Genomic DNA, 23,030 nt, shown 5'->3' on the forward strand with positions numbered 1-23,030 from the left:
CTGCATCCCTGAATCCCTGAACCCCTGCAGTCATCAACGCTGCATCCATATACCCCTGAATGCTGCATCCCTGAATCCCTGAACCCCTGCAGTCATCAACGCTGCATCCATATACCCCTGAATGCTGCATCCCTGAATCCCTGAACCCCTGCAGTCATCAACGCTGCATCCATATACCCCTGAATGCTGCATCCCTGAATCCCTGAACCCCTGCAGTCATCAATGCTGCATCCATATACCCCTGAATGCTGCATCCCTGAACCCCTGCAGCCCTGAATTCCTCCATGCTGCATCCACATAGCCCTGAATGCCTGAATTCCTGCATCCCTATATCCCTGAATTCCTGCATCTCTGAATGCCTGCATCCCTCAATTCCTGCATCCCTGAATGCCTGCATCCCTCAATTCCTGCATCTCTGAATCCCTGAACCCCTGCAGCCCTGAATTCCTCAATGCTGCATCCATATAGCCCTGAATGCCTGAATTCCTGCATCCCATAGTCCTTGCATCCCTCAATGCCTGCATCCCTCAATTCCTGCATCCCTGAACCCCTGCAGCCCTGAATTCCTCCATGCTGCATCCATATAGCCCTGAATGCCTGAATTCCTGCATCCCTATATCCCTGAATTCCTGCATCTCTGAATGCCTGCATCCCTCAATTCCTGCATCTCTGAATCCCTGAACCCCTGCAGCCCTGAATTCCTCCATGCTGCATCCATATAGCCCTGAATGCCTGAATTCCTGCATCCCATAGTCCTTGCATCCCTCAATGCCTGCATCCCTCAATTCCTGCATCCCTGAATGCCTGAATCCCTCAATTCCCGCATTCCTGAATGCCTGCACCTCTCAATCCCTGCATCCCTGAATGCCTGCATCCCTCAATTCCTGCACCCCAGTCCTTGCATCCCTGAATGCCTCTATTCCTGCATCCCTCAATGCCTAAATTCTTCAATTCCTGCATCCCTGAATGCCTGCAACCCTAAACCCCTGAATGCCTGCATCCCTCCATTCCTGCATCCCTGAGTGCCTGAACCCCATAATCCTTGAATGCCTGCATTCCTCAATCCTGCATCTCTGAATGCCCAAATTCCTGCATGCTTGAACCCCTGAATGCCTGCATCCCTCAATCCCTGCATCCCTCAATCCCTGCATCTCTGAATCCCTGAACCCCTGCAGCCCTGAATTCCTCAATGCTGCATCCACATAGGCCTGAATGCCTGAATGCTGCATCCCTGAATGCCTGCATCCCTCAATTCCTGCATCCCTCAATTCCTGCATCCCTCAATCCCTGCATCCCTGAATGCCTGCATCCCTCAATCCCTGCATCCCATAGTCCTTGCATCCCTCAATGCCTGAATCCCTCAATTCCTGCATCCCTGAATCCCTACATTTCTGCATCCCTGCACCCCTGCGTCCCTGAGTGCCTGCACCCCATAATCCTTGAATGCCTGCATCCCTACACCCCTGAATGCCTGCATCCCTCAATCCCTGCATCCCTGAATGCCCAAATTCCTGCATGCCTGAACCCCTGGATGCCTGCATCCCTCAATCCCTGCATCCCTGAATGCCTGCACCTCTCAATCCCTGCATCCCTGAATGCCTGCATCCCTGAATCCCTCAATTCCTGCATTCCTGAATGCCTGCACCCCTGAATGCCTGCATCCTTTCACCCCTGCATCCCTGAATGCCTGCATCCCTCTATCCTGTATCCCTGCATCCCTGAATGCCCAAATCCCTGCATCCCTCAGTTCCTGCATCCCTCAGTTCCTGCATCCCTGAATGGCTGCACTCCTGAATGCCTGAATCCCTGCATGCCTGAATCCCATGCCTGCAGAATCCCTGAATCCCCTAATCCCTGAATCCCTCAATTCTTGCATCCTTGCACCCCTGCATCCCTGAACAGCTGAATCCCCTAATCCCTGACTCCCTGCACCCCTGTATGCCTGCGCCCCCGCATCCCTCAATTCTTGCATCCTTGCACCCCTGAATGCCTGAATCCCCAAATCCCTGAATTCCTGCATCCCTCAGTGCCAGCATTCCTGAATCCCCGAATGCCTGCACCCCTGCATCCCTCAATTCCCACATCCCTCCATCCCTGCATCCCCTCATCCCGGGGCTGTCGTGCCCTGCCCGGCACTCAGGGTGGCAGCACCAGCCAGGACACAGCTCTGATCCACCGGGATGTTCCCTAAAACCCAAACCTCTGCCCTCCCACACCTCCAGGACACAGCTCTGATCCACCGGGATGTTCTTCCCTGAAAACCAAACCTCTGCCCTCCCACACCTCCAGGACACAGCTCTGATGGAAATTCCACCGGGATGTTCTTCCCTGAAACCCAAACCTCTGCCCTCCCACACCTCCAGGACACAGCTCTGATCCACCGGGATGTTCTTCCCTAAAACCCAAACCTCTGCCCTCCCACACCTCCAGGACACAGCTCTGATGGAAATTCCAACGGGATGTTCTTCCCTAAAACCCAAACCTCTGCCCTCCCACACCTCCAGCAGGACAGGGCCTCTAAGGCCTTGTGACAAATGGTGCCAGGAGTCATTCCCAAAAGTGAGAGTGGAGGGAATTCCAGCAGGGACAAAAATAACCTGGATCATGGGGGGTGTCCAACACTTCTGGATTCATTTTCCCACTCGATTTTCAGAGGGAAAAGCAGCTGGAAAAGCAGCTGAAAAAGCAGCCTGATCCCAGAGCCCGAGTTTGGGCAGGAACAGAGAGCAGGGAGCTCCAGAGCTGCTCTGGTGGAGATCCCCAAGACTGGGATGGGCAGGGAGAGCCTGGAATGGGCAGGGAGAGCCTGGAATGGGCAGGGAGAGCCTGGAATGGGCAGCTCCAGAGCCCTGGAATGGGCAGGGAGAGCCTGGGATGGGCAGCTCCAACATTAAATGTGGAGCTGCAAGACTGGCATGAGCACCTCCAGCCTGGAATGTGCAGCTCCATCAGGGAATGTGCAGCTCCAAGCCTGGCATGGGCATCTCTCAGCCTGGCATGGGCATCTCCACACTCTGGATCCCTCAGGGACTCTCTGGGTGCTGGCAGAACCCACCCGGCCTCCCCCAGCCCTTTAAATTCTTGGAATGTTCTCATTCACATCCAAGGTTATTAAAAAAAATGGGAAATATCAACAGCCTCCAAATGTGTGGAGCTTTGGAACAAGCCTGGATTCTCGAACTCATCTGACAAAAAATGACCATGAAGGAATTCTGGGATGCTGGGATAATAAATTCTTTGAAACAATTCCCAAATTTCCAGAAACTTGGGAAAAACTCTACAAAAGAAGGCAAATGACTTGAGAAGACCAAGAAGAAACAAGCACAAAAACCCGGTGTAAAAAAAGGGTTCAGTTCCCAAAATTCCCATCATCTTTCCAACCCTTTTATCCCAATCCCAAAATTTAACCCCAAAACTGGGGGTTTCCAAACACCAGCTTGGAAAAAGAAATCCTCCACACCAGCTGGAGGATTTGTGGCAGCCAGAACAAGGAAAGCTTTAATCCCAACCAGCTTTTTTTACCTGAGCAAAATAGAGTCTGAGCTCTTTTCCAAGGAATTCTGTCTTGTCCAGCTGGATCCTGGCATCTGCTGCAGACAAAGGGTTGCTGAAGTTTATTCTCACTCTTTTGAAGCTCTTAAAATACTGGAAGGTGAGGTCCCTGTCATAGGGGCGGAACAGGGACTCAAACTTGGCCTGGAGACAAAGGAGCAGAGGAGAAAATCAGCATTAAACACTAAAAAAGAAATTAATTGTAAATGAGAAGTTATTAATAAGGCAAATTACCACTCTTGAATATTGATTATTGTAACAGCTTTGTTTATTTTCCTTTTTCTCTCTAGAATGAAGTTGTCTACCTTATCCCTGACTTCTCTCTATCCTCAAAATACATCAATAATAATAAATAATAATAATAAATGATGTTATCGCTTATTATCTTATTATAATAAATTAATGTTGGACAAGACACTCTAATTTAGCTACAGAAGATATTGAAATGTTTCTTAGAAAATTAATACCCAAAAACCTTGAAAAAAAAACCTCTGCCAAGCCTTTGCCCAGATGTGCAAACTTCAAAGGAACCACCAGAAGTTTTCATAGAGAAACATGAAAAAATCCTGATTTTCCAGCTAAATGTGATTTTCTGCAGTGACTCAGCACCAAGAATGAAGCCCATGAACATCTCCTGCTATTCTGAATTTAATTTATGGAAAGTGCTTCCACTGTCCCTGCAGGATCCCAGAGACACGGGAGGAGGCTCTGGACCTTCCCAAGGCTTTTATTCCAATGGATGCAAACTGGGGGAATTTCCAGCTATTTTCTCTCCCTAAAAGCTTCCCAGAAACTCAGGATAAAGCCACAATAAACATTATTCCATTGAGGGTTTTTTACTATAATATTTTAAATTAGTAGGGGGAAAAAAAAGCAGGGAAATTTCATAAGAAGGCAGAAATTAATTCAGAATTTCATTCTCCTCCCTGAGAAGCTCCACTTCACACACTCACCACAGCTGGGTATAAAATCATTCCATTTTAAAGAGATTTTAAAATCAGAGCAGTTCTGCTTCTGCAACTTCTTCAGAATGAGCTCTGAAACAGGAGCAGGACCCTCCCCACAAGAGCTGGTGTTTGGGAGCCTCAAAATACATCTTTGGTATATCTCAAAGGTGAGACAGAACCATTGAAAATACACCCAAAAATCCCATTTCCAACTTCCCATTCTGTATTTAAAGACAGAAATCTTTTTTCTTAACTTTAATTTATTTAAATATGTGGTTACAGAGATCAGAAATATCACTTTATCACTATGACACTAAAAAAAAAAGTTATTTTTGTCCTTAAGGTATCTTAGCAGTAACAGCTCACTGTATCAGGACTGGTAAGTATTTTATATTCTTTTATATTTACATTATTCTTTATTTTATATTGCAAATCAGCTAAATACAGACCCAAGAGGATTCCTTATAGTGTTATCAGGAAAAAAAATCCCAGGAGAATCACATGGATTACAAATTCGTGGATCTTGCTGCCAAAATCAGTGAAGGAACAGCAGCATGGAGCAGCTCTGAACTCCCACACAAACTGAGGCTGCTGTGTTATTTATTCATTTATTTACTTATTTATTCCAAATATTCCATCAAAAACAACCTCTGCTTCCAAAACCCATTGGAGGGAAATAAAATCTCTGGCAAAAATATTTCACAATAAATTATTAAGGATATTTACTGAGGAGGATTCTTGACGGGAAGTTTTAACTCCCAGCATGCAGGAGCTCCGAGTTGGGCCCTGCCCTTTTCTCCAAAATCAGAATTACAGAATCCCAGAATCACAAGGTTGGGAGAGACCTTCGGGATCGTTGAGTCCGACCTGTTCTGTTCCCTGAACCTCAACTAAACCCTGGCACTAAACCCAGGCTTTGTCAAACACACCCAGGGATGGGGACTGCACCAGCCCCGAGCAGCCATCCCAGAACTGATGAAATATTTGCTGAAAATTCAGAATACACCGCACAGTCCAAGGAGTCTGGAGGGAAACTTGAGACAATTTTCCCAACCACAAAGAGCTAAAACTGAATAATTCCCAGAGCTGGAATCATTCCCATCAGAGCAGCCTGCCGCACACTCTCCAAGACTTTTATGGCAAACTGTCCCTGTCATGTCTTGTGAAAAATCCTCTTTGCCCAGGATTTCTTCTCCTGGGAAGCTGAGAAGCCTCAGAGAAAAAGGAAAACAATATTGCCTCATTTGCTTCTCCTGTGTTCTGTGGTTGGAAATTGTTTATCCAACATGTGAATTGTTTTTACTCAATAACCAATCACCATCTGGCTGTGCTGGGACTGAGGAGTCAGCCACGAGTTTTTAATTAGTATTTTGTTGAGCCTTCTGTCTGCATCCTTTCTCCATTATTCGGTATAGTTCTAGTATAGCATTCTTTAATATAATGGAATATAGTGGAATGGAATGGAATATAATGGAATATAATAGAACTAATATAATATAACAGAATATAATAGAATTAATACAATATAATGGAATTAATAGAATAGAATTAATAAAATATAATAATAAATCAGCCTTCTAAGAACGTGGATTCAGATTCTCAATTCCCCCTCTGACCTGGGACCCAGCAAACACCACGGCAAACTGCAATCCTTTCTCTGTTCTTTAGTATAGTTTTAGTATAGCATTCTTTAATATAATAGAATGGAATATAATTGAATAGAATGGAATGGAATTTAATAGAATTAATTAATATAATAGAATTAATATAATATAATATAATATAATATAATATGATATAATATAATATAATAATAAATCAGCCTTCTAAGAACATGGAGCCAGACTCTCAGTTCTCCTCAGTCCTGGGACTCAGCACACACCCAGCAAACTCCTCTGGAGCAGCACTGCCAGAAAAGCCCAAAAACCCAAACCTACCCTTGTTTCTGGCTGGGTGAAGAGCTGCCCATCAGCCACAAATTTTTAATTAGTACCTTGTTAAGCCTTTGTCTATATCCTTTCTCTGTTCTTTAGTATAGTTTTAGTAAACCATTCTTTAATAGAATATAATGGAGTGGAATAGAATGTAATGGAATATAATAGAATATAAGAGAACTAATATAATAGAATTACCACAATATAATAGAATAGAATTAATATAATATAATAATAAATCAGTTTTCTAAGGACATGGAGCCAGACTCTCAATTCCCTCTCTGTCCTGGGACCCAGCAAACACCACAGCAAACTGCAATCCTTTCTCTGTTCTTTAGTATAGTTTTAGTATAGCATTCTTTAATAGAATATAATGGAATGGAATATAATGGGATGGAATGGAATAGAATTAATATAACAGAATTAATTATATAACAGAATTAATATAATATAATAATAAATCAGCCTTCTAAGAACAAGGAGCCAGACTCTCAGTTCTCCTCAGTCCTGGGACTCAGCACACACCCAGCAAACTCCTCCGGAGTGGCGCTGCCAGCGGAACCCCAAGAACCCGAACGTACCCTGCTTTCAGGCTGGGTGAAGAGCTGCCCATCTGCCACGAGTTTTTAATTAGTACCTTGTTAAGCCTTTGTCTATATCCTTTCTCTGTTCTTTAGCACAGTTTTAGTAAACCATTCTTTAATAGAATATAATGGAGTGGAATAGAATGTAATGGAATATAATAGAATATAAGAGAACTAATATAATAGAATTACCACAATAGAATAGAATAGAATAGAATTAATATAATATAATAATAAATCAGTCTTCTAAGAACGTGGATTCAGATTCTCAATTCCCCCTCTGTCCTGGGACCCAGCAAACACCACAGCAAACCGCAATCCTTTCTCTGTTCTTTAGTACAGTTTTAGTATAGCATTCTTTAATATAATAGAATGGAATGGAATATAATGGAATGGAATAGAATGGAATAGAATGGAATAGAATTAATACAATAGAATTAATTTATATAATAGAATTAATATAATATAACATAACATAACATAATATAATAATAAATCAGTTTTCTAAGGACATGGAGCCAGACTCTCAATTCCCCCTCTGTCCTGGAACCCAGCAAACACCACAGCAAACTGCAATCCTTTCTCTGTTCTTTAGTACAGTTTTAGTATAGCATTCTTTCATATAATGGAATGGAATATAATGGAATGGAATGGAATAGAATTAATATAACAGAATTAATTATATAACAGAATTAATATAATATAATAATAAATCAGCCCTCTAGGAACAAGGAGTCAGACTCTCAGTTCTCCTCAGTCCTGGGACTCAGCACACACCCAGCAAACTCCTCCGGAGCGGCGCTGCCAGCGGAACCCCAAGAACCCGAACGTACCCTGCTTTCAGGCTGGGTGAAGAGCTGCCCATCGGGCAGGCAGGCGACGAGCGAGCCGAAGCTGTAGTGGAAGTTTCGGAAATGCATTTTCGGGGCGGTCCCCGCTCGGGAGCCGCGGCCGCCGCTCGCAGCGCTTATAAAGCGCAGCCAAGGCAAGCGGAGCCAGCCCAGCCCCTGGTGACAAAACGCTCTCCGAGCATCCCGTGGGTGACAGCGAATTCCTGAGCGTGCTTGGGAACAAAATGTGAGCGGCACTGGAAAGAGGTGACGTCAGTAATTAGTCAGCTTCCCCCTGCTAATTACCGGGAGCATGGAAAATGCGGCTGAGCCGAGCGGGGCAGCTGCTGCCGCCTCTTGCAGCATAGTTTCCACTGGCGGTAATTCCATGCAGCTCCGCTCCGCGCATGGAAAATGTTCCTGCCTTGGCAGGATGCTCCAGGAGCGGGCTGGGGACAGGGCAGCAGGGAAAATGTCTGGTTCTGGTGCTCTGGGGATGGGACACAAATCCCTGAGCTCAGTTCTTGTGCCACCAAACAGCCACAGGTGGAAACATCAGCCTGTGTTAAAGGAAAATGTTCCTGCCTTGGCAGAATGCTCTGGGAATGGGCTGGGGACAGGGCAGCAGGGAAAATGTCTGGTTCTGGTGCTCTGGGGATGGGACACAAATCCCTGAGCTCAGTTCTTGTTCCACTCAATAACCATGGTTAGAAACTCTCTGGGAATGGGCTGCAGAGAAGGCAGCAGGGAAAATGTCTCGTTCTGGTGCTCTGGGGATGGGACACAAATCCCTGAGCTCAGTTCTTGTGCCACCAAACAGCCACAGGTGGAAACATCAGCCTGTGTTAAAGGAAAATGTTCCTGCCTTGGCAGAATGCTCTGGGAATGGGCTGGGGACAGGGCAGCAGGGAAAATGTCTGGTTCTGATCCTCTGGGGATGGGACACAAATCCCTGAGCTCAGTTCTTGTGCCACCAAACAGCCACAGGTGGAAATGCTCTGGGAATGGGGAGAAGGCAGCAGGGAAAATGTCTGGTTCTGGTGCTCTGGGGATGGGACAGAAATCCCTGAGCTCAGTTCTTGTGCCACCAAACAGCCACAGGTGGAAACATCACCCTGCGTTAAAGGAAAATGTTTCTGCCTCGGCAGAATGCTCTGGGGAGAAAGCAGCAGGAAAATGCCTCATTCTGATTCTCTGGGGATGAGAAACAAATCCCTCAGCTCAGCTCTTGTTTCACTCAATAACCGCAGGTGGAACCATCACAGCCCTGTGTTAAACCAGAATGATCTAAAAGCACTTAAAATTTTGACTGTCTTGTAACTTTGGAGCTGCAGTGCATGGGAGAGTTTCAAATAGCTTCTGAAAGCTTCAGTTTAAACTTTATTAATTAATTGAAATGGCGATGAGCTTTTTTTGGTGGTTCTTGCTTAAAAAAAAATAAACACACAAAGAGACTCCCACCCCCCTCACAAGAAATCCACAAGAAAAGACCACAAAAAGCTGTGTTCTGTGCTGCTTTTGGGGAAATGCTTGGGGATTCAGGTGTCCCAGAAAATGTCAGGAATTTGGGGAATGGGCTGGGCAGAAGGCAGTAGGAAAATTCTCAGTTCTGATCCTCTGGGGATGGGAAACAAATCCCTGAGCTCAGTTCTTGTTCCACCAAACAGCCAGAGGTGGAAATGCAGAGATGGATTTGGGGAAATATTTTCCTGCCATCACAAGGAGGATTCGTTTGGAAGCTTCTTCAAAGCAGCTCTGTGCATTAATTACAGCTCTTGCCTTATTAAACACCTTCCCAGCCCCACGGAGCAGGGAGGGTTTCTCAGGGGTTCTTCTGTGCCTCTTTTTCCTACCAAAGCCTGTCAGGGTTCTACCAGAACCTGAGACACAGCAGCAGGGAGCAGCTGTGCAACCTGAATTCCTGACATTTTCTGGGGCACCTGAATCCCAAAGCCTTTCCCAAAAAGCAGCACAGAACACGGGTTTCTGTAAGGGTTTTCTGGTCTTTTCTTGTGGATTTTTTTGTGTGTGTTTGTTGGTTTTTTTTAAAGCAAGAACCTCTAAAAAAACTCATCACCATTTCAAGTAATTAATGAAGTTTAAACTGAAGCTTTCACAAGCTGTTTGAAACTCTCCCATGCACTGCAGCTCCAAAATTACAACACAGTCAAAGCCTTAAATGCCTTCAGTTCATTCTGGTTTAACACAGGGCTATGACAGAAGCACCAAGTTCTAGGGAATACCTGCAAACAATGCACAGTGCTAAGGTTAAAACCTGATTTCATCACTATTTAACTACACAAAACTTTTCACACAAAGATTATTCTCCATTTTTAGGGGGTCTACTTGCTAAATCCCCATTTAAAGTCAAACCCTCTGCTGTTCTTAGGTTACCTCGGTGTAAAAGTTACCACAGCATGAAAAGAATACTTAATACAAATTTTGAGAACCTTTTCTTGGAAGGCATCACTAAAAAATCCCAGGATCACTGAATTGGAAAAGCACTTCAGGACTATCAAACCTCACCTGGGCCTGAATCCTCACCCACCTTGTCCCCAGCCCTGAGAGCCACATCCAGAAATTCCTGCAGGGATGGGGACCCCAAACCCCCCTGGGCAGCCCCTGCCAGGCCTGAGCTCCTTTCCTGGGCAGAATGGGATGAACTCCACCAGTGAGGATGGGATGAGAGATCCCACACACAAATTCAGGATTCGCAGAGCCCAGAAAACGACGCTGAGCACATCCCAAACCCCGTCCCTGCCCTGGAATTTCTGCCAGGTGCCCTGAACCCTGGGGGGGTGGAAGGGGCAGGTGCGAGTGCACAGAGCAGAGGTCGGGATGCTCACCTGGAAAGAATGGCCGTGACTCACCTGAGCACACGCAGGCTGCCACATGCCAGGGACCTGCAGCTCCCGAGAAGAAAGCAGAGCAGGTTCCTGCTCCAGGCTGGCACAGCCTGGGCTCACTGCAGCACCTCTGGGGACATTTGTGTCCCTGAGGAGTGAAACAGTAAAAATCTCTCTGGTTCCACGCTCAAGGCCAGCTGGGCATTGCTGAGAGCCAGGGAAATGACTGCAGAAACCACCTCAAAATCAGAACTCTGTCAGCTAATCCAGGACTAGAGCCTGCCTAGGAACAAACCAAGTGGGGCCCTGAAATGCAACATCTCACAAAAGAATATTTCACAGTGTTTTCCAGATTTAAAAGCAACATTTAAGTCCTACAGACACACACAATGTTTTTAATTTGGCTTTTTAAAACCCCAAAGGATCACTTGTAGGACGCTGCACTTTGTCACTATCACCGTGGTTTATTGACGTGGTTGTGCACCAAATCATGGAATCACAAAAGGGACCTCAAATCCCACCCAGTGCCACCCCTGCCATGGCAGGGACACCTCCCACTGTCCCCAGTGTCCAGCCTGGCCTTGGGCACTGCCAGGGATGCAGGGGTGGAATTCCATCCCAGCCCTGCCCACCCTGCCAGGGAATAATTCCCAATTCCCAAGATCCCATCCAGCCCTGGCCGCCTCCAGCTCAGGCCAGGTCTCTGTGTACTAAACAAACCTCTCTGAATCATTAATACTAAACTCAAGCATTTTTCAATAGGAAAAGCTCCAGTTCCCACTGGCCCTGGTGCAGGAAGAGCTGTTTGGGGCAGTGGAGCCCTGAGATGATGTGGAAACCACGGGGCCAAGTTACAAAAGCCCCAGCGGCCAAGCTGATGCTGCAATGTTCCCTTTGGTACCCACAGCAAACAACCCTGGCTGGGACAGGAACATTGCGACACCTCAGCAGTCCTGGATTGGGTGTTCTGATATTATCAGAGGGCAGCTTTTCTGGAGAAAGAACAAGGGCAAAATCAGCAGCCCAGGGAGGAGCTGGAGCTGCTGCAGAGAGCCCAGAGGAGGCTCCAGGATGGGCAGAGGGATGGAGCAGCTCTGCTGGCAGGAAAGGCTGGCACAGCTGGCATTGCTCACCTGCACAGGAGAAGCTTTGGGCTGAGCTCAGGGTGGCCTTGCAGGGCCTGGAGGAGCCCCAGGGAAGCTGGAGAGAGACAGTGGCCAGGGGATGCAGGGACAGCACCCAGGGAATGGCTGCCAGTGCCAGAGGGCAGGGCTGGGTGGGATCCTGGCAATGAGGAATTGTTCCCTGGGATGGAAATGAGGGACTGGAATGGATCCCTGGCAGTGCCCAAGGCCAGGCTGGACACTGGGGACAGTGGGAGGTGTCCCTGCCATGGCAGGGCTGGCACTGGGTGCACTTTGAGGTCCCTCCCACCCATTCCACTCCATGGCTCCCTGGTGCTGCTGCACTTTGGGAATGAAGGCTCAGAGCAGAGGGCCAGGGCAGCAGGGGCAGCTCCACCTCCTCAGCTTTCACCTCTCCCCTGCAAGCTGCACATTCCAGGGCTCACATTCTGCAAGTTGAGTCCTAGAATTGCACACAAGGTGCTCAATCAGAACCTGAAGTGCTCCCAAACACCAAGAGCACCTGAGAGATCCTCCAGCACTGCCCAAGGACAGGAATGTGACAGAGACCTTTTCCAGGGGCTGGAAGGACAATCAGAGAGTCCAATAAATGTATGAAATAGTGGCAACACAGAAGGACTGAATGCCATAATCAGCTCCCCAGCTTCATCTCCGCACGCAGTGGAACAGGCGAGGCACAGAGCTGAAGGAAGCGAGGCCACAGGAGCAGAAATCAGGCAAAAGTCACCAAAAGTGCCAATAACTCCAACTGCAAAGTGAAGGGAAATGAACGTGAACTTAAACATGCTGGGAATTCTCTAAGTTGACAGAATTACCCCCAAGAGCCACAAACCAGCACAAGCCAGTCCATTCTCCCTCCTCCCTGCAGGTTTTGCAGCTGCCCTTGGAGGTGCTGTGTGTGTAATCCCTGCCCTCCCGCTGCAGGCCTGCTGCTCTTTTCCTACCAACACCCAGCTTCTATTCCTGTTCCATGTTCATTGTCTGCCTCAGCCCTTCCCCAGCACAGGGATAAACATCTTCAGGTTATCTACAATGAAAATCACACTGCTTTCATTTTCCTGGCACAGCCTTACTCTCATTTTACTGGCTAAAAATGAATCCACATTCCCAACCACTCCCCTGCTCCCAGCAAAAATAAAATTCCCCCAAAACAAAAAATGATAAATTCCCAGACTGGTTTGGGTTGGGAGAGACCTTAAAATTCATCCAGTGCCACCCCTGCCATGGCAGGGACACCTCCCACTGTCCCCAGTGCCCAGCCTGGAACTGAACATGCCAGGGATGCAGGGGCAGCCCCAGCTGCTCTGGGCACCCTGTGCCAGGGCCTCACTGCCCTCAGAGTAAAGAATTTCTTCCAAAAATTTCTGTAACATTAATACTGGGTGATAATTCTGCCTCCCTTGTCCTCCCTGTGTTTGTGACCTGGGTGTGCTTGGCATTGGAAAAATTTACAGGGCTATGTCAGAGGCCTGAGTGGGTGTGGAGCTATGCCAGGCATGGCCTGTGCCAGGCTGCCAGGGCTCAGGCTGCTGCAGGAATCTGGGGAGAAAGCTGTCCTAAAGCAGGACTGGTCTGTTTTACCTCATGAGAAATCCTGTCAGACCTGCAGCAAGAAATCCTGGCCAGGTTTCCTTTCAGACAGAGCAGCTGGGGCTGCCCCTGCACCCCTGGCAGTGCCCAGGCCAGGCTGGAGCAGCCTGGCACAGTGGAAGGTGCCCCTGCCATCTTCAAGGTCCCTTCCAGCTGAAACCATTCTGCAATTCTGTGACAACTTCTGTGGTTATAAAGAGCTGTGGTTTGAAGTTACACATTCCAGGTTGTGTTTCCTGCATTCCTCAGGAAGATTCAGTGAAATAAACCCATTCCTCCAGCAGGGAAATCATCTGCACAGACCAATTTGTTAACCAGCTCAGAAGTCTGAGGGATCTCAGGACGGCCTGCACTGATTTACAGCAAAGGAGTCAGAGCACAGCAAGGCCACAAAGGGGTTTGCCAACGCCAGGATGCCCTGCTGGAGCCAAGGATTTTCATTGTAGATAACCTGAAGATGTTTATCCCTGTGCTGGGGAAGGGCTGAGGCAGACAATGAACATGGAACAGGAATAGAAGCTGGGTGTTGGTAGGAAAAGAGCAGCAGGCCTGCAGCGGGAGGGCAGGGATTACACACACAGCACCTCCAAGGGCAGCTGCAAAACCTGCAGGGAGGAGGGAGAATGGACTGGCTTGTGCTGGTTTGTGGCTCTTGGGGGTAATTCTGTCAACTTAGAGAATTCCCAGCATGTTTAAGTTCACGTTCATTTCCCTTCACTTTGCAGTTGGAGTTATTGGCACTTTTGGTGACTTTTGCCTGATTTCTGCTCCTGTGGCCTCGCTTCCTTCAGCTCTGTGCCTCGCCTGTTCCACTGCGTGCGGAGATGAAGCTGGGGAGCTGATTATGGCATTCAGTCCTTCTGTGTTGCCACTATTTCATACATTTATTGGACTCTCTGATTGTCCTTCCAGCCCCTGGAAAAGGTCTCTGTCACATTCCTGTCCTTGGGCAGTGCTGGAGGATCTCTCAGGTGCTCTTGGTGTTTGGGAGCACTTCAGGTTCTGATTGAGCACCTTGTGCGCAATTCTAGGACTCAACTTGCAGAATGCGAGCCCTGGAATGTGCAGCTTGCAGGGGAGAGGTGAAAGCTGAGGAGGTGGAGCTGCCCCTGCTGCCCTGGCCCTCTGCTCTGAGCCTTCATTCCCAAAGTGCAGCAGCACCAGGGAGCCATGGAGTGGAATGGGTGGGAGGGACCTCAAAGTGCACCCAGTGCCAGCCCTGCCATGGCAGGGACACCTCCCCTGCAGCATCAGCTGAGACAGCTGCAAAATGGCAAAGCCCAGGTAGAGCCAGGAGCAGGCTAAGATTTCTCTGGTACAGAGAAAAAAAAAAAACTTTAAAAACTTTAAAAAACTTTCCAGCACATTGCTAAAGCTCACAGATAATTGTTCCAACCAATCACTAAAAGCACACAAACACCTGCTGCACACGATGCCTGCTTGACTGCTTTTTATTAACACACAATACTCCATTGTTAAGTTTAAAGCCTTCTACTGTCTTTTTAAGCATATTTTTCTGCAGTCTGAAGGTCTGTCTTAGCCAAGCCTAAAACTCAAGCTATTGCTTCACGTCCTTGCTGCACTGTTGTAACTTTTCTACTTTCAGACTTTGCAGCCAGCTCTGAGTTCTCTGCGCTTTGTGTTTCTGTCAGAACGTGAATTTCTGTCAGGGTGTGAATTTCTGTCAGGGTGTGAATTTCTGTCAGGATGTGAATTTCTGTCAGAACGTGAATTTCTGTCAGGGTGTGAATTTCTGTCAGAACGTGAATTGCTCTCCCAGCTCCCTCAAACCCTTCTTACCTTTGCTGTGTTCCCCAAACCTGCCTGGGCTCCACCCAATTATCTGAGTGCTCCTCTCAAAGGAGGAGCCCCTGGTTCTAAAACTGCAGCACTGGGAAATCCTGAGATCTTTTCAGAATAAAGACTGTCAGAAATATCTATCAGAGCATTAATTCAGCACAGTTAGCACTGGCTAATGGTACCAGAGATATTTACTGCAAAGGATAAACTCAGCTGACAAGAAAAATTGAAAACCACATGTCTGGGGTGCAGTGGCACCTCTGGTTTAGGCTTCCAGCTATTCCAGAAAAATCTTCTCCTGTTCCAAACAGAAGGAGAGAAGTGAGTGTTCATTTTCTAAAATGGCAGGCAAACCCACAGGAAAGCCAGGGAAAAGTTATGAGGATTCTGCACCTTAAGATACAAGACTCAAATACAAACTCAAGACTCAAATACAAACTCAAGACTCAAATACAAATTCAAGACTCAAATACAAACTCCAAACTCAAGACTCAAATACAAACTCCAAACTCAAGACTCAAATACAAATTCAAGACTCAAATACAAACTCAAGACTCAATTACAACCTCCAAACTCAAACACTTCTCCAGACCTGAAGTTACAGAGGGATAAATGTCAATGAGTTTGTAAAATAACTCTGCCTATTTCTACTGCCTTTATTTCTGTTTAAACTCATTAACTGCTTTACTCTCATTCCAAAATTATCTCCAGATAAGGTATTTATAGTAGAAAAAGCCCATTATGAAACACCTTTTGCACTAATTGGGTTGGGAGATTAGAAAAGGGAAGGAGAAAGTTCTTGCAAAGTCAATCCAAAAAACATTTCCTTCACCACAGACAGAGAATTTGGGTCCAGATCATCAAACCAGCCTTCAAGAAGATGCTTTATAAAAATCTATGAAAATTCCTGAGGAGGACTGTCCAGCAATAATGTAATTAATCCATGAGATGTTGGGCTGAGAGAAAACAAACAGCCAAAGACAACAGAAAAGGCCAAAGATGACAAGACACCATTACAGAAGAAATCAGGAACATTCCCATGGGCAGCTGCAGTTTCAGTGCTGATTTTTAGTTCCAATTATGGCAGAAAGGAGGTGACAGGACAAGAGTCCAGTGCCCAGCTGACCATGGAACCCTGCTCAGGCCACCCCAGGAAAAGCAAACTCTGGCAAGGGAAGGGCAGGAAATCCTCCAACAACTCCTCTGCAGCTTGCTGAGGGTTCTCTAAATATAGCTGTCTATAGAAATCCCCGCTCAGAGTGGAGCTAAAAAAGGGGGAAGAGGTGGAAATTCTCCAAAGATCACCTCTGTTTGTCAGGAACTAGAAAAGGACAAGGACTTTGAAAACAAAATGGGTTAACGGGGCAATTTTCATACTGGAGAAAAGCTATTTCCAGCAGAATTGAAGGAAGTGATTTGTTAAAAATGCTCCTGCAGCCCCCAAGACAAAAAGAGGTTTGTCCCAAGCACTGGGTAACAATGAAATAAAGGAAGCACGAGAGACTCAGGAAAAATCAGCTCCACTCTGACCTTTTCAAGGTTACTTCTTTGAATTAATAGCTCAAAGGGGAAAAACCCATCCAGACAGTAATTAACAGCTCTGTGGAGCTGCAAGATGAAATAACTCAGAACAGAAAGAAGGGGCACGTTCAAACACATCCCTGCTGAAGCAAAAAGGGGCCTTGGATCATTATTTCTTGAGTGAGGGGGCACCTTCAGCACGAAGATCTGGCTGTGTTATGCAGAGGGAGCAGCTGTGAAGTTATTTATAAGTGAGACTGAGCAGAGGGAGAGGTGCAGAGCAGGGCACGAGCTCCCAGGGGCATTCCTGGAGTGTGTCCTGTGTGCCCAGCCAGGGAGCACAGCTGGAGCCCTGCACGGCCCCAGTGCCACCTTTGGGCACTGAGCAGGGACCACATTGCAGAGAAAATTAACCCAGAGCTGCTGGAATGGTGACAGGGCCACAAGGAGAACAACCCTGAGCTGCCCAGACGTGGAGGGATGGGCAAAGGGAGCTCCCACACAAACACAGCCAGGCTGTGACAGCTCCTGAGGGAGGAGGGGGGTGAAAGGGACAGGAACAAAGCTCAGGGAATCCCAGAACCCCCAAATCCCCCATGCAGTGCCAGCTGTGCCCCATGTCCCCAGCCCAGAGCACTCAGTGCCACCTCCAGGGCACACCTGCAGGGATGGGCACTGCAAAGCTCCCTGGGCAGCCCCTGCCAAGGCCTGAGCTCCCTTTCCATGGGCAAATTGCTGCTGCTGTCCCAGCTGAGCCTGCCCTGGCCCAGCCTGAGGCCGCTCCCTCTGCTCCTGTCCCTGTTCCCTGGCAGCAGAGCCCGACCCCCCCGGCTGTGCCCTCCTGGCAGGGCCTTGTGCAGAGCCACAAGGGCCCCTGAGCCTCCTTTGCTCCAGCCTCAGCCCCTTCCAGCTCCTCAGGGATTCTGCAGCCCCTTCCAGCTCCTCAGGGATTCTGCAGCCCCTTCCAGCTCCCTCAGGGATTCTGCAGCCCCTTCCAGCTCCTCAGGGATCCTGCAGCCCCTTCCAGCTCCCTCAGACCCTCCTGGAGCTCCAGCCCCTTCCCTGTTCTTCTCCCAAGCACAGAGTTCCAGCTGTGCCCCCACAAAGTCACCCTAAAACACTTCCCTAATTCTCTTCTTCCCTGGGAAGAAGGGAAAGTTCCCCACAAAGGATCCAGCAGTGCCACAATGCAGCCCCACAGCTGACAGGGCTTTGCTCAAACCCCATCCAAGCAAAGCCAGGGTGCTCAGAGCTGCCCCAGCCCCAGACGTTCCCACAGGAAGCAATCCCTCCCCAGTTCCTCCTTTCCAGCAGCAGCACAACATAACGGAGGTACAGAACACTGACCCCAAACACGGCTCATTATTAACACAGCCCCGTGCCAGCCAGCTGAGATCAGTTCTGCTCTCATGTGCAGGAGCAGTGATGAACACACAACAGGAGAGCAGCTCTCACAAGTTCAGTTCTGGGCTGGTTGTGCAAGGCTGCGATCCAGACTGAGATTCCAGAATCCAGAACAGCCACAAGAACCACGGAGAGAGACAATGGCCAGGGGGTGCAGGGACGGCACCCAGGGAATGGCTGCCAGTGCCAGAGGGCAGGGCTGGGTGGGATCCTGGCAATGAGGAATTGTTCCCTGGCAGGGCGGGCAGGGCTGGCATGGAATTCCATCCCTGCATCCCTGGAATGTTCAGTTCCAGGCTGGACACTGGGGACAGTGGGAGGTGTCCCTGCCATGGCAGGGGTGGCACTGGGTGGGCTCTGAGGCCCAACTCAAACCATCCCGTAATTCCATTCCATGGGAATGCCTTGTGGCATTCACATTCTCTACACACACAGAGACACAATTCTCTCTCCCAGGATTTTTCTGGGGAAGGCAGTGAGAACCTCAGAGAAGAAGAGAAAAATTCTCATCTCTATTCACTGCTCCTGTTGTTTTGCACACATGGAACGTGTTACAGAAATTGTTTACCTGAAGTAATTTTTTAATTAGACACAGGTGAAAGTTGTTTTGATTGATTAGCCAATCACTCAAAGCTGTGTCTGACTGTCTGGAGACAGTCACAAGTTTTTCTTTAGTATTATACAGAATCTTTTTAGTATCTTTTAATTGTAATATTCATGTAATATATTATAGCTTTAGTAAAGTGATTGTTCAGCATTCTGAATCATGGAGTCAGAGCACATTATTCACTGCATGGAGAACGCCCTGATATGAAAAGTCTTCAAAATATTTATTTGTGGAAGAGGTTCTACAGGAACTGCTGTGAGCCACAGAGAATTCTGATCAGAGGATCCATGTCTGCCCCTGAAAGAATTTCCCACCAAGGTCATTGACACAGAAACCAAGAAAGAAAGAAGGAGAAATAAGAGAAACCTGCAACTCCCTGTTCCAATGAGTATTGGTTTGTCTTTCCTGACCAATGAGTAAAGTGTAAATTTATGAGTTTTGTGAGAATGTATAGAAACCATCCATGCTAGAGTAAAACCAGGTTTGAATCCTTCTGAAAATGGGGTGTTGCTTTCTATTGTCTCCATCACAACTACAGCATATATCCACTTCATAATCCATATATCCACTTTCTCAAGAGAGAAAGAAGGGACATGTTCAAACACATCACTGCTGAAGCAAAAAGGGGCTTTGGATCATTATTTCTTGAGTGAAACCTTCATAATGTTAGAGTAGGAGCCTGATGTCAGCATCCCAGTCTTTTAAATATTCAAGGAAAAACAAATATGTCTTTGGCCTGCTGGCTTGCTGACACACGCACTGATCACCACAGCAGCACCAAAGGCAGGTGGAAATTGTAGTTCAGCATGATTCCATCTCCACTGAAACTTTTCTGAGAAGACCAAAGAAGTCAAGATATTTTTACCTCACCCTGTACATTCCAGATATTGAAGGAGGTAAAGATAAAAGGTCAGAACAGAGGAAAAAAAAGCAAAAGGAATGAATCTGTGTCAGCCTGTCTGTATTCCCTACTCAACATCTCAATCTAGAGTCAATCAGTGCCTATTAAAGGTTCAGGTAAAGCAATTAAAGAAGCCCAATTACTTTTTCTTTGAGCAACCAAGGCTTTGCTTCCAAATCTGTTCTGAAAGTCAAAGGGGCTGGAGCGTGTCCAGGGAAGGGAATGGGGCTGGGCAGGGGCTGCAGAATCCCTGAGGAGCTGGAAGGGGCTGCAGAATCCCTGAGGGAGCTGGAAGGGGCTGCAGAATCCCTGAGGAGCTGGAAGGGGCTGAGGCTGGAGCAAAGGAGGCTCAGGGGCCCTTGTGGCTCTGCACAAGGCCCTGCCAGGAGGGCACAGCCGGGGGGGTCGGGCTCTGCTGCCAGGGAACAGGGACAGGAGCAGAGGGAGCGGCCTCAGGCTGGGCCAGGGCAGGCTCAGCTGGGACAGCAGCAGCAATTTGCCCATGGAAAGGGAGCTCAGGCCTTGGCAGGGGCTGCCCAGGGAGCTTTGCAGTGCCCATCCCTGCAGGTGTGCCCTGGAGGTGGCACTGAGTGCTCTGCGCTGGGCACAAGGTGGGCACAGGGCACAGCTGGCACTCCATGGGTTTGGAAATCTTTTCCAGCCCTGGGGATTTGGGGATTTTGGGATTTCCTGAGGTTTGTTCCTGTCCCTTTCACCCCCATCCTCCCTCAGCTGTGCTCCAGGAACAGGAACAGGAGAGGGATCAGCCTCAAGCTGGGCCACAGAGTTTTCCCTTCTGAGTCTCAGCTGCATTTTCCTATCAGAAGGACCTCAAACTCTGCAGGCTGCAGTTTCTGCAGCAGAGCTGCTCACTCCTCGAGGCTCATGGAAATAAAAGAGGCAGCACTGCCCTGAACCCTGCATTTACTGCTCCCACAAGAGCCAAATGCCACCTTTATCCAGGACTGTCTTGGTGGCCCCTGCTCTGAGGCTGCTGCTCAGATGTTCCAGATGTTTTTGGGGATTTGGTGTGGCCTTGGAGCCAGGATAACCCCAGGTGTGATTCCATGGGCTGCAGCTGCTCCAAGCCCCCAGAGCTGTCACTGCTCCCTGGTGCCATGTGCTGAAGGAACAGCCTGGTCACTGGGCACAAACAAAGCTGGGGAATGGTTTGGAACAGGCACATTCTCCTCAGGGCATCTCCAAAACCTGTGAGACAGTTTTGTTTATCACTTAATCCCAAACTGCTCTGGGTCAGGAGGGACCTCAGAGCCCACCCAGCGCCACCCCTGCCATGGCAGGGACACCTCCCACTGTGCCAGTGCCCAGCCTGGCCTTGGGCACTGCCAGGGATCCCAGCTGCTCTGGGCACCCTCCCCACCCTGCCAGGGAAGGATTTTTTCCTAATTCCAATCTAAACTTTCCCTCCATCGGTTTGAAGCCATCAGGTCTCGTCTTGTCACCACAAACTGTTGTAAAAACCTCTTGGAAGTTCCAATCTTATTTCTTCCTCCTTCATTTCAAATTCTCACCTTTTCCAGGTGAGAATTCCTGGTTTAATCCAGAATTCTATTCCAGGGCTGTGAACTGCCAACCCAGGCCTGCTCCCATTTAATTCCTGATTTTCTGCATCTCAATTCAACAGCTGCTCCTGGGATAGAAGAAAACCTTCCAGAAGGCTCCCTGCATCTATTGCTGTCATTTCAAAAGGAGAATAAAGGAGAATTCTGGAATATCCTGAGTGGAAGGTGAGGAAGCGAAAGGAGCCGACCCATCCTTTGATCAGCATCGAACTCCAATTTATTGATCCTACATGCACATTTTATAACCGTGTTAATTAATTTCATACATATTGCAAAACCCGGGCTCATCACTGGCTACAGATTACACACCAACCCCTCCTCTTGTTTTCAATACCTGTGGTTTCTTATTGAGACCAAAACTTGTTTTTCTCATCCTGTTATTAACTGTTCCCAAGGCCTCCATGTCTGTCACTCTGCTTTGCCATCACTGTCCAAGGTATTTACTTGTTATTAAAAAACAACCTGAGAACTTTGCTGTTTACAGGAACGGGCTCGAGAATTTGCTGCTCACAGCTGCCTTTTACTTTTCCATCAGCTGTATATGATTATGGCATGTCTGAACAAAACTCTATAAGCCATGTCTGAGCAAAATTCTCCAACGGGAAGGGACCCCCAGGATCAGTGATGCAGCTCCTGGCACAGCCTGGGCATCCCTGGCAGCGCTGGCCAAGGGCTCCTGGCGCTGCGGCAGCCTGGGCTGTGCCCGTTCCCTGGGCACAATTCCTCCTGCAATGAACGCCTGGGCGATGCCAGACCCTGCCCTGCAGGCCGTGCCAGGCTGTCTGTCCTTCCAGCACAAGCTGCAGCGTCAGGGAGCCCATGGAAATGGGGCTGGGCAGCACAGGGAGGCTCCTGGGAAGCCAAGCCTGAATTGCCACTGCAGCCACCCCACCGCGACTCCGCTGAAGGACTAAAAAAAGATTCAAATAAACCCCTGATGGTTTCTTAATGCAAATTCCAAGTGCAGTGCCAAGAAGGAGCTGTTTTTCCTGAAGACTTACAGGATACATTTGAATAGCTCATGCCTCAGATGTGTGAGCTGGTGGCATTTTTGCATTGGGAGATCCAAATACATTCAAATCAAATCTCCAGAGTTGTGCTCTGTCACACAAGGGCCATTTACAGATTCCATGGGCCGCACTTTTCCAGCCACCCATCTGAAAAATAAATACCTGCAGTGTCCTTCTTCATGCTTGGAAAAATCCATGATTTACACTTCCATTTCCAAGCACTAAACACTGAATTCCTGTTCACTGAGTGGGCACTTGGAAATTCCACTACAGAGCAGCTGAGTAACCACCAGCCTCATTTAGAAAGCTTCTGAATGTGGGAAATATATTCCAAAACGTAAAGGATTTTTCCAACGTGTTTCCACTCCTGCTGGGAATACACTCAAATGATCCAGAGTGAATTAATGATGATTTTGTCCTCATTTTGGGTACTCGAAAGGAAATAAACATTTTCAGACAGTATTTCATGGCAATTATTTTTCTATTCATCTAAAAATAAAATCATTCCATTTGGAAAAACATTCCAGCACCTGTGCCATCCAAGGTTTCCAACCAAACCTGCTGAGAGAAGAATAAAACCCTCTAAGGAAAATGCAGAAATCTCTCTGCTTTGTTCAAAAATTGATATTTTGGAACAAAGGAATGTGAGCTGAGGAATCATGATGCTCGTTTATCCCTAATCCACTGAAAGCGAAGGAAAATGTCCCTTCAAGGGCTTTCTCCAAGTCACCCTGAGAGACATTTCCCCAAATCATCAGAGAGCAGCCAAAAATTGG

General features: G+C 47.8%; 1 protein-coding gene across 1 annotated transcript in view; it reads right to left on the reverse strand.

Annotated features, from left to right (window-relative positions):
• Positions 1-23,030, reverse strand: part of RCAN1 (regulator of calcineurin 1) — a 47,286-nt gene that overhangs the window by 3,560 nt on the left and 20,696 nt on the right. The window contains exon 2 of the mRNA XM_054293823.1: positions 3,523-3,696. Coding sequence (XP_054149798.1) covers positions 3,523-3,696 — 174 coding nt within the window. The remainder of the gene's footprint in view (positions 1-3,522; positions 3,697-23,030) is intronic.

Source organism: Melozone crissalis, unplaced genomic scaffold (assembly GCF_028551555.1).
Source record: "Melozone crissalis strain CALT ecotype California unplaced genomic scaffold, PUWL_Pcris_2 ptg000187l_1, whole genome shotgun sequence".
NCBI classification, from domain to species: Eukaryota; Metazoa; Chordata; class Aves; order Passeriformes; family Passerellidae; genus Melozone; species Melozone crissalis.